Source organism: Amborella trichopoda, chromosome 4 (assembly GCF_054954075.1).
Source record: "Amborella trichopoda isolate Santa Cruz 75 chromosome 4, AtrichopodaSantaCruz75HAP2 v2.0, whole genome shotgun sequence".
NCBI classification, from domain to species: domain Eukaryota; kingdom Viridiplantae; phylum Streptophyta; class Magnoliopsida; order Amborellales; family Amborellaceae; genus Amborella; species Amborella trichopoda.
Genome location: NC_142339.1, coordinates 1,173,877 through 1,185,164, shown reverse-complemented (window position 1 = coordinate 1,185,164; position 11,288 = coordinate 1,173,877). Strand labels below are relative to the sequence as shown.

At 35.6% G+C, this 11,288-nt stretch overlaps 1 protein-coding gene across 1 annotated transcript; it reads right to left on the bottom strand.

Annotated features, from left to right (window-relative positions):
• Nucleotides 1-3,170: 3,170 nt before the first annotated feature.
• LOC18439476 (26S proteasome non-ATPase regulatory subunit 14 homolog) lies at nt 3,171-10,729 on the bottom strand. The gene is made up of 7 exons (XM_011627016.3): nt 10,659-10,729; nt 9,250-9,444; nt 8,922-9,099; nt 5,721-5,802; nt 4,442-4,618; nt 4,153-4,320; nt 3,171-3,591 (listed from the first exon to the last, which is right to left on the bottom strand). Exons 2-7 carry the CDS (start codon nt 9,377-9,379, stop codon nt 3,400-3,402), a joined length of 927 nt encoding a protein of 308 aa, XP_011625318.1. The 5' UTR covers nt 9,380-9,444; nt 10,659-10,729; the 3' UTR covers nt 3,171-3,399.
• Nucleotides 10,730-11,288: the final 559 nt, after the last annotated feature.

Below are 11,288 nucleotides of genomic sequence, written 5' to 3'. Positions count from 1 at the left end.
TTAAGAAATGATGATGGTCTAATAGATTTATAAACTTTTGAAAATCTTGAAATTAGACTATTCGAACAATGTGTTAGAAGATGAACTATTTTTAGTATTATAAATCATTTTTTTATTCATGCCTATGAATCTCGAGGTTTGAGATACGGATTTTAGGATTTTCCAGCATAGCATAGGAACAATCTTCTTTAGTGGGTTTTTTAGGTGGACCTTACTTACACAGTATAAAGTTGAAATTTTATATAAATTTTTTCCGTATTTGAATCGACCCTTAAATGCTGTCTACATCGTCTTCACCGTGCTTGTGTGGGAACACACTACTGCACATGTTAATATTTGAACCCCACTTTTGTAGAAAATGCCACCAAATAGTTGCTATTTGACGAGGGGAAGTAGTTTTTGCGTGGAGGAATTGATTTCTACATTTGTATTCCTCGTTGAGGCATAAACCATGCATCAAAAGATGGATACAAGCGAAATCTAAAAAAAAAAAAATGTGAAAGCAATGGCTCAATTTTTCCATCCTAAAAAAATATCATTTGAGAGATGGGGACTTGTAGAAATGGTGTCCATTTGAGAATAGGTTATATATATATATATATATATATATATATATATATATATATATATATATATATATATATATATATATATATATATATATATATATATATATATATATATATATATATATATATATATTGATAGATTTTTGAAGTGTTTCTATAATTCTACATTTTAAAGTTATAACTTTATATGAACTTTTTTCATATATATATATATATATTTACTTATTTATTTATTGAGTCAAAATGAATTATCAAGGGGACCATTATAGGAAAAGTCACCTTAGGGCAGCCATCGGAACATGAAACATGCATTTAAGTAATGACCTGGCATGCATACATTTAATGGTGTTCTGTGCTCTCCCTCTCATGCAAGCATACACATGCTGAAGTACATCTTTTTTTTTAATCATTATCATCATGTGGGTCTTGTCCCAATTATTTGGAGTTGACTACACGAATAGCCACTACTTACATGCATATACTTTTCGATCTTCGCCTTCTCTTTTTAGAACCTATGTTTTTTCTTTATATAATCAAATTTCAAAGTATGGATATATATTCAGTGTTAATCCCAAATAACACCATCACCACATGTAAACATATTCCTATTATAGCATATGATGCTCATTAAAGAACTTGCTGATGTTGCAATTTTGTAGAGTCATTAATAAATTTTTGAACAATTCTACCTCTCTCAATCCAACTACACCAGGCTCCTTTTTTTTGCTTTTTTTTTTTTGAACTTTAAGTAAGAATTTAAGAAAGAGAGTACAAGTACATGCTAACTGTGAGAAAGGAAAAAGAAAACAGAAGGAAACCACATAAAAAGAGAAAAAAAAAAGGAAGAAAAAAAAGAAAAAAAAAAAGAAAAGATAAAAAGGGAACAAGGGATAAGGTTATAGAATAGGAGAGGAGAAGAGAAAGGAGGACAGTGGGAAAGATGACTAGGAGAGGCCGTTTCGTTTTACTGTGAGGTTCCGTTATGTGTGGTCCCTTTCGCTAAAGCATCTGCCTCAGAGTTTCCTTCACAGTTTACACCCATGCTCCTTTCTCACTGCTCTCTCTTTCATCAGTGCCTTCACACTAGCAATATCATCCCAATTCCCATCAAAGGCATAAGAATTAGATAATAATAAATAATTTGCAGGTTTTTTTGGGTCTAACCCAACTAGATTTTTATGACAATCTTTGATCAAATCTTACCCTTGAATGAAATCTCATTGAAAATTATGACAAGCGACGTTATTAACATCAAATCTCATTAAACCTAATGAGCACAAAAAAAAGGTGAGGTTTGTATAAGATGTAACTTTAAACCATCAAAGTAAGACGCGTCTCTAAATCCTGTTAAAGATGCAGTTTTGATGTTAAAAACCATTATAATGACCTAACAAATCTATTTTTACATCTAATCATGAAATTAAAAGTTTCAAAAATGGATATAGATCAAGCATATCTATAAACACCTAAAAACCTTTAAAAAATAGACAGTCTAGATATTAAATTACGGGTGAAATTGGCATACGGATGCATCCGTAGATGTAGAGGTAAGGTGCACCTTCAAATTTTATCATGATATATAATTTTGATGTAAAATGTTCTTACTGTTATCTCAAAATCTATTTTTATATCTAATTATAAAATTTTAAGTTTTAAAAATGGTTAAAATCAAGTATATCTACACACTACTCCTAAGACTTAAAATCTTTTTTTTTTTTCATAGTCATATATCTTTACATCTCGATGTTGAGATGATCAATCAAAGAGTTTTTCAACATTAAAGCTACCTTTTCTGATAGAAATTTTTAGAGGCATCCGTAGTTCTACATTCTAAGGTAACATCTTTATATAAACTTTTTCCTTAAATTACAATATGCACTTTTTTTGGATTTTAATTTTTTTTTTTATATTTATACATCTCGTGGTCAAGATGATCAATTGTAAGGTTTTCAAAAGCAAGACAACCGTTTCAAGTGGATTTTTGTGGTGCACCTTATTTCTACAGTATAAGGTTGGGACAATATATAACCTTCTTCCTATAAAAAATCCGAGAAGTCCAATAAAATCAGCCCCTTCATTGGGCCATTCATTTGTTTTCCTGCGATTTTATATATGTACTTCTATAAACTCCCCTCCCCAAGAGTTGGAGCTGATGCATCCTACCATAGCATCCCATACACAAAATACATTTTTTTCAAGGCAAATCCCAAAATGAAGGGGCCTATTGCTTATACATCCACCCCCATATATATGCCAAGGGCATAAGTGTTGCATTCTTTTGGCCCCCAGAGTATATATGATGGAACAGTACATGCCCACAGTACATTTAAATCTACACAGGTATACACTGTTCCATCCACCCGTCAGCATATGCATGTATATATTTGTGTATATATACATAATCAGGAAAAGGTTGAAGGATCAAAATTCTTGAACACAAAAGCAATAATTGTACAACCCAGTTTGACCGATCGCCTCAAACGTCTCGAGGCTTTTGTACAGTCAGACAAACAAATAAGTGGAAAAACAGTGTAGACAAGTTTAAAACAGCTCCAATCATATCAAGAGAGAGAGAGAGAGAGAGAGAGCCTAAAGCAATTCTGGACTTAAAACCCTAGTTTTGACATTAACAAGAAATGTCAAATAACATAGCACCACCACAAAAATAATGTGAAATGATTATAGTCTAAGGTGCAGCACAAAGCTCTGAGTCATAGATGAATGGTATATATCCCATGAGAGAAATCATAATCTTCTTCTCTGAAAGGGAATGATCAGAGAGCTTGCAAAAGGGAAATCTCTCTCTCTCTCTCTCGTTTTCTCTCTTTCTCTAGAACACCACTGTGTCAAGCATTGTCCCCAGAATCTGAATTATATTTGAAGACATCAAGTTGGAAACATGCTCCTCCAAATGCTTCTTGGCGTCTTGCCTTCCAACATTGGCAATGGCAAGCTTTTCTGGGGGCAACTCATCCTCTTCCTGAACTGCTTTGTTATACTTAATAGCCAGGTTCAGCATCTCCTGCAATTGTGACATCGATGTCAGATGGAGACAGAGAGAGACCTTTTGATATGTAGAGAGAGACTGAGACTGAGAGAGAGAGAGAGTTGCAGAGATGATCAGATTGGTCTCTGAATTTAACCTGAGCATGAAAGAGAGTACAAGTAGCTCTGACAAGCAAATCCAGCATCCCCTATTTTACATTTGGCATATGAGAGAGAGAGAGAGGTGAACGGATTTGGCGGACACTGTAAAGTCCTAAGTTCAACTCAGAGAGAGATGAGAGATGCACAATAAAACATCTCCTCACGTAATCTCAACATGTGAGAGTTGCAGTATCAACATAAATTTCCTGCAAACTTTAACATGAAACAGAGAGATATGTTGTGACCAGACTCGGAATTCCCTGCTAATTTAACCTCATCGTGTGTTTATGTGGGCATGTGAGTGAGAGAGAGAGTTGAGATGATACACTCACTCACATTCTCATTCACATTTTAACCATAGCATTATGGTAGATAGATAGAGAGAGGAGAGAGGAGGGGGGGGGTAAGAGAGAGAGAGAGAGAGAGTTTTCCTGACCTGTACAGTCTGTTCATTAGTTTTTGAATGGACATCAAACCGCTGCAGTGTCAAACCATCAGTCCACTTCTTCTTGTGGAGGTTAAGTAACATCTTCTCTTCCAGTTCATTCTTTCTGTAATTGATGGCTATAGAGTAGTAGTGCCTGTTGAGCCCATGGATCAAAGCCTGTAAAAATATCACATAAAAGAAACTGCTTTAGAAGAGAGAAGAATTTACCCAAAAAAGAACAAAGAAGAATTGCATCATCTTTATGAATGGGATTCTATGTTTGTAATCTCTCCCTCACCTGAATGGATGGCTTGTTGAGGTGCCCGAGGTTTGAAGTAGTTTGACGTGGCTCTTGGCCAAGCATCATGGTCTGAGGATTGATCAAGCGAAAGGCATCAATAACCACCTTACCTTTGACACTTTGGATTGGATCTACGACCACTGCAACTGCCCTTTGGTTCAAGGCCTCAAAACTCTGCAGCAGCAAACAACCGTGTTAGGAGACAGCACATATGGTATAGGCATTAGTACCTATTTTCAGATGCAACAGTATCGCTCTTCCACTGTTTGGGCATCATTACCCGTTTTCAGAAACAGCTGAATCTCTCTCTCTCTCTCTCTCTCTCTCTCTCTTCATTCTTGCATTCAGATTTTTTTTTTTTTCTCTTTTGATAAGCCTCTTGCAATGGGATTTCAGATTTTTTTTTTTTTCTCTTTTGATAAGCCTCTTGCAATGGGATTTCACTTTACCAATCGTATCATTCATTTTTATGTTCTCCTAACATTTTCTTAGTAGTTCTTCCGGCAACATGAGTATTACAAGGTATTATGGGATTCTGAAGGACAAGTAATATAATTACTCCGAGGGAGGCATTAGGATACTCTTTAAGTCTCAGCAAAAACTTAAAAAAATATCAAATCATCCATGCAACAGCACATGGGAAGTACAAATACACCCCAAGCCCCAGATGAATCTTACCAAGTCAAACAAAGCACCTTGAGATTTTGAAGGTCAAGTATTAGATTCCAAAGGTCAAGCGAAATAATTACTCATAGGGAGACATTACAGATATTCTAAGTCTGCAGCTAAAACTCAAAAAGATACCAAATCATACATGGCCCTAGGTGGATCCTATTAAGTAAAAGAAAGCAGCATCTTGAGATTCCAGTAATAGATTCCGCAGGTCAAGTAATATAATTACTCATAAGGGAGGCATTACAGATATTCTAAGTCTGCAACTAAAACTTCAATGAATATCAAATCATCCATGCAACAGCACATAGGAATTACTAATATGCTTCAAGCTCTAGATGAATCTTATTAAATAAAAGAAAGCACCTTGAGACAGTTGTGTTCTGTTAAAACCCCAAAAGAGGTACAAGAACAAAAACGTCAATGCAATGACTATGAGTCCACTATATACAGAAAATTATTTGCGAACGTTACATTCATGCAAGAAACCATTGATACTGTAACAAAATCAAGCAGACCAGAATTTCAGGGGGAAGCAGGAGCATTATACATGTGGTAGAATTAATTGAAAGGAAACAAAGGTCATCGAGAAACACTACACCACCTGTTGGGTATTTATGTCAACACCAGAAAGCCAACAACCAAAGCCTGGATGTGAATGGTACCAGCCAACAACCATCTCTGGTCTGTAAAACCAAACAGCAATATTAAACAAAAGAATCATAATAAAACTTTAACCAAAAGAACCTACATATCCGAGAATGCCAAGTAATCAATGAGTCATAATTAAAACAACAAGAACCACCGGGTGAACCAATACTATCGCTTGCATGAATGCCCAACAAGGAGTAAAGCAAAATAAGATCATAAAGGCATTACTGCCTCGAGAAATCCTTTATAATCATAAAGGCATTACTGCTTAGAGAAATCTTCTATAACCATGTCGGCCAAGTCACATCACCAAAGCCCCACAATAGAGCAAACGGTGAAGGAGAAGCACCATGTCAGAGGTGGTTCAACTTGATGTCTAGAGTTCCATTATCACCAAGTGATAAGGTCACATTCAATACACACACAGACATACACACAAATGCATGCAAACACACACACACACGCACACCCATAGAAGAAATGGTGTTGGAACCAGCAGAAGAAACAAACTCCCATCCACCTTATGAAAACTCCATGGAAACATATGAAAATGCTATTAGAAGAGAGACAGAGAGAGAGAGAGAGAGAGAGAGAGAGAGAAAGAGAGAGAGAGAGAGCCTATGACAAACACATGCAGATGCATGTACACGTGCAAAGAAGAAGAGCACTACAACACACCAAATGGAAATCCAAGAAATGTAAACCCTCATGATGTCCAAAAAGACCCAACCTTGCTAAATTCTTCATAACAAAATATCATTATTATCTAGTTCATTTTGTCAATATCCACCCGGCTTCCTAGAAACACCCCTTTAATCACTATCTTGAGGTGGGCCCCCACCTCAGCCCTCAAGATCTAGAACAATGTGCCTTCAAGAGATCTCATTTCGTTATGAGGAAACGAAGACCCCCTTCCCCTCTTAAAGGTCATGTCCCAAACCCGACAACTATGGCACTCCATTAAGAAAGAAGTTGGAATGAACCCCCAATAACCCCCGAAAGATACTCCACACCCTATATTCAGAAACTGCAATGAAGCACGAGGTTTGAAAGAATTCCTCCATTGGCCCAAATTATTAGCATCAACAGAAAACATGGGAACCACTAATTCTAGTGAAAATCAAACATAATAATCCCAGTCCTTGCTACATGCTACAGAAATATAAGGCCTCAAAAAATGAACCTATGGCAACACATAAAGGACCCGCCACTCCAGGCTGGGGAGGGACAAACACTAGGAAATGCACCAATGGACATAACATTAAAACTACAGTAGTGACATACCTCAAAGAAGTATACCCTTAGAAAAGATGCTGACATAGGCAGGACATGGAAAATAATGGTCACATTCCCTTCTCTGTTTTTCTAATTAAATTATATCAATCCAAAAGAACAACACAGGTAACACAATGATAAGGTAAAATTACAAGAGGAACATAATTCCCAAACAGTCAAACCTGATATCCCACTTCAAGTTAAGGCATCATCCAATTCATCTGCTATTCTATGTTAGTGCCAAAAAGAAAACTTCAAGAGCTGGCTAACTTAGGCCCTATCTGGATGGAACAAAATTCGGGAAAAGGGATATTTCCCACTTCACCCACTATGAAGTGAAGAAAGGCCTTGCTTGGCCTGCTCCACAATTCTGAGGACCTCCCTTTCGTAACCCCACTAGAATGTCCCTAACATGCAACAAAAAATTCCTGTTTTTTCCCCATTTATAATTAACTCCTTCCATTTGTAGAGATGACATCCTCCAGAGGGGCCTTGCCGATGTTCTTATGAAATGTCAGTGATTCTCCATGGATAACTGGACGCCAGCCCATATCATAAGTTAAGACCCACAAATGCAACAACCCATTTGAAACATTACACTCCAAAACTATAATGACAACAATAAGAGCAACAGAAAATACAATGCTTTGGAACTCCAAACCATATTCACAAAGTTTATTTAAGCAATGGTGATGCCTCAATGACCTTTTGCAAAATTTGTTTCCTAAGATTTGGATAGGGAACCCAATGCCTCCCAAGGACTGCATTGAACTCTGAAAATGTCAATACCTTTTTTAAAGTGACAAGTTTCAATTCACTGGCTTGTAACCCTACTTTCAAACAAAGGTTTTTCAAACTTGAAGAGGTTAAGGAGGCCATGCAGCTAGATGACGACAACAACAATAATGACCTTGGTGATTCTCACAATAATCGATTAAAACAACAGCAGTCACTGTTTTAGAAGAATTACTAGATTTTACATATCATTTACATTGACTTTTTTGTGAAACTCTAATTTAGTCCACAAGTCATATTAAATTTGGTTGTGTTGGAGTTCAAACAATGAAAATATTGTAGGTTTCTCTCAGCTATTACCAGGAGCATTAATTTTTATGGGATCCCAAGTTGATCTAATGGTTAAGAGTATCAATGTAAAATTTCCAATGAAATGTCTTTTACAATTATATTAACTGATGAAAATTGTTTGATTTAGACTGAGATGAGGTTGAAATGTGGTAACCAAATCTTGTTTTGGAACCATTAAATATTTGCCTATTATTTGACATTATTATATTATTTATGTAAAACTCATAGATTTTAGTGCTATAAAATTTTGTAACATTATACTTGAGTAGGAATATATTCTTCCGCACTAGCAGTTTCTCGTAATTCTACACTATCTGTGTTCTCATTCAGATTTTCTTTACAAGTCTTATGCGTCGTCTGTAACACCGTCTTGGATTCTTGACCTAGTATGACTTCTTATCTCGCCTAGAATCTTATAAACTTAAAAGGTCATCTCAGAAGAAAGCAGTAAACAATCCAATCCACAGCCAACAAGCCAAAAGTATGCCTCTCCACATGCACCCCTGTTGCAATGCAACTCCCATGGGTTAAAATCACATAGTAATTAGGAGAAACCTTCTTTGGAATTAGTTTGCGATGTAATTTTAAGGAGTAGACACAAAAACAATCCACGAACCAACAGTAATATATTCATACACCAAACAAAGAAAAATTAATCTTCCACAACAAGAATATAGCAATCAGAAAGTTGGAAGAGATGGAGAAAAACAATTATGGAAGCCAAATAACCAAACATAGTGATCCACAGTGATATAAAATAGATGAGGAAAAACATCAAGGAAACCAAATGTACCTTCCAGTCTGCTTGAGCATATCAAGCATATTTGTCTGAAAAACATGATCAACAGCTTCCACACTCACTCCAGTTCCACTTTGGGGCATTGCAAAAACATCCACAACTCGCACAGTATATTCATCCACAAACTCACCAAGCATCAGGCCCATAACTTCCATGGGAACTCCAGCTCTTCCTGATAACAAAATGATAGACAAGAGGAAGAGAAATTAGATACCCAAAATGCCAATCATCTGAACTAGTAGGACAGAATATAGAAGAAAGGAAAATGTAGCTTTTCTTTTTCCTTTCTGATGGCAAAGATAGAGAAATCCAGTTATCTTACCATGTTTGAGCATCTTGAGAAGGGCAAGGGAGGAGATGTAGACCTGTTCAGAAGAGTCGAGGAGAGGTGAATCTGGAGGTGGGTGTCCCATACCTCCTGCACCAGAGAAGATTCTCTGTAGGCGTTCCATTCCTCACAACTCTATCTCTTATGGGCAGTAAGGACTTTATTTTGTTTCAAAAAGTAAAACAGAACCTACACTTATGAAACACGCACAATCAGTTAGGCAGAGTGGAAACAACAGATCCACAACAGAGTAAAATCATAATCAAATACGAAAAATGAAAGAACTGTTCATGCCATAATTCATAAGAGAGAAACTCAAAGCTCTGCCCAATAGAAATAAAGCACGCTAACACAGAAAAACAATGCACATCAGATGATTATAAACAAAAAAGAACCAATAAAAAGAAAAACCAAAACCCACAAAAAAAACATTAGTAGTGATGCAAAATGATAGCTAATGTGATCTAGAAGCTCATTCAACTCAAAATTGATTCTCTAAATAACGTGGCAGAAATGATTTAAATTTTTTTGTTTTTTAAGTGTTTCCTATAATCAATGATAAATGTGATGAAGATGACATTTTCAACAAGGGCTTAGGACCTAGGATTCAAGCATTTGATCTACTCTCTCGAGTCGGAAATTGAAGATTAGAACACAATAAAAACCTTAATTCAGGATAGAGTTGGATGTAGTGCACAGAAACCTAAAGAAAAAACAAACAGATCTCTGAATTTTGGCATATACATTGAAGATGAGCTAAATGGCATTTCACTAACCCAATAGCATCTCCTAAAATAAGGCAACATTGTCTTACTTAAATAGAAAGAAGAAGAAAAAGAAAGAAGAAACATACATATTGGAACACAACCAACAAATTACACACAAAAACGAATCACTGGACCAGTTTCAGAAGCTGCAAATACGAGCAGTGTATGTAATTTAACTATATTAGAATCCTTGTTTGCAATTCGCCTCCTTCGAAATTCAGATAACACTCCTATGTCCTTCACAAACCCAACTAAAATCACTAAAAAAATCCTTTAAATCACACTAAAAATCAGAAACCCCAATAAAAAAAAATGCTTTCTCTCTCTAAAACGAAAACCCAATTTCCATATTCAATCATAGTTGAACCCCAACCCATCTATTCCCAAAAAACCCAAATATCTAAAAACTTATAAGACATTAATCTGCGAAATGATACAATCCAATAATCATGATATCAAAATAAACAACACCCAAATTAATTCAAACCACCCCCCTGCAAACAAAGAAGAAGAAGCCATTGAATGTAGGGCTCAATTTAAATCTCCAAGACACCAGAAATCATGAAACAACCTTAACCCTATAAATAAATCAACATAAAAGCATGCATTAAAGTAAGTACAACTTAGAGAGAGAACCTGCTGAGTTTGAGGGACGTTTCTTGGGTCAGAGGCAAAGTAGAAAGAAAAAGCCCGAAATGTGCCTGCATATCTTTTATATATATATATATATATATATATATATATATATAAAAGAAATGATATGATCTTCCCCACGTACTATTCCCCACTTATATAGGACCCAAATGTGTTAATATAAAAAGTCAAAGTCCACACTAGTGAGATAAATTTTTTTTTAGAGATCCTACTAACTTTAACAGTGATTTTTTAGGATCCTACACACATAGGATTGCTACTCTCTTTATATATATATATATATATACGTGTATAAATGTTTAAAAAAACAGTTCGATAGGACGGATCGTCCACCCTCAATCCTATTTGGGTTTAGTTGGATCGGCAATTGGATTCAAATTGTCTAGATTAGTGATCCAAAGAAACTAAAAATTAAAATTAAATAGAGGTTTATGGGATAGAGATTTACCGAGACAATATAAAATATTAGATAAACTTAAAAAAAAATTAAAAGAGGGATTTTTTATAAAAGAAACGGGCTAGGACGTATATTATTCCAAAATAGGTTCGGTCCCAACCCATTTTGCATATGTATCGATGATCCGAATCTGAAATTGTCAAGTATTAAAACAC

Bases quoted from the DNA above. Each gene is read 5' to 3' on its own strand.
- LOC18439476 (XM_011627016.3), bottom strand. From the start codon at position 9,379: ATGGAACGCCTACAGAGAATCTTCTCTGGTGCAGGAGGTATGGGACAC. The intron at 4,619-5,720 runs GTGGTGTAGTGT...TTGCTGCTGCAG, and splicing joins TTGACATAAATACCCAACAG to AGTTTTGAGGCCTTGAACCA. The intron at 3,592-4,152 runs GTCAGGAAAACT...TCACAATTGCAG, and splicing joins CTAATGAACAGACTGTACAG to GAGATGCTGAACCTGGCTAT.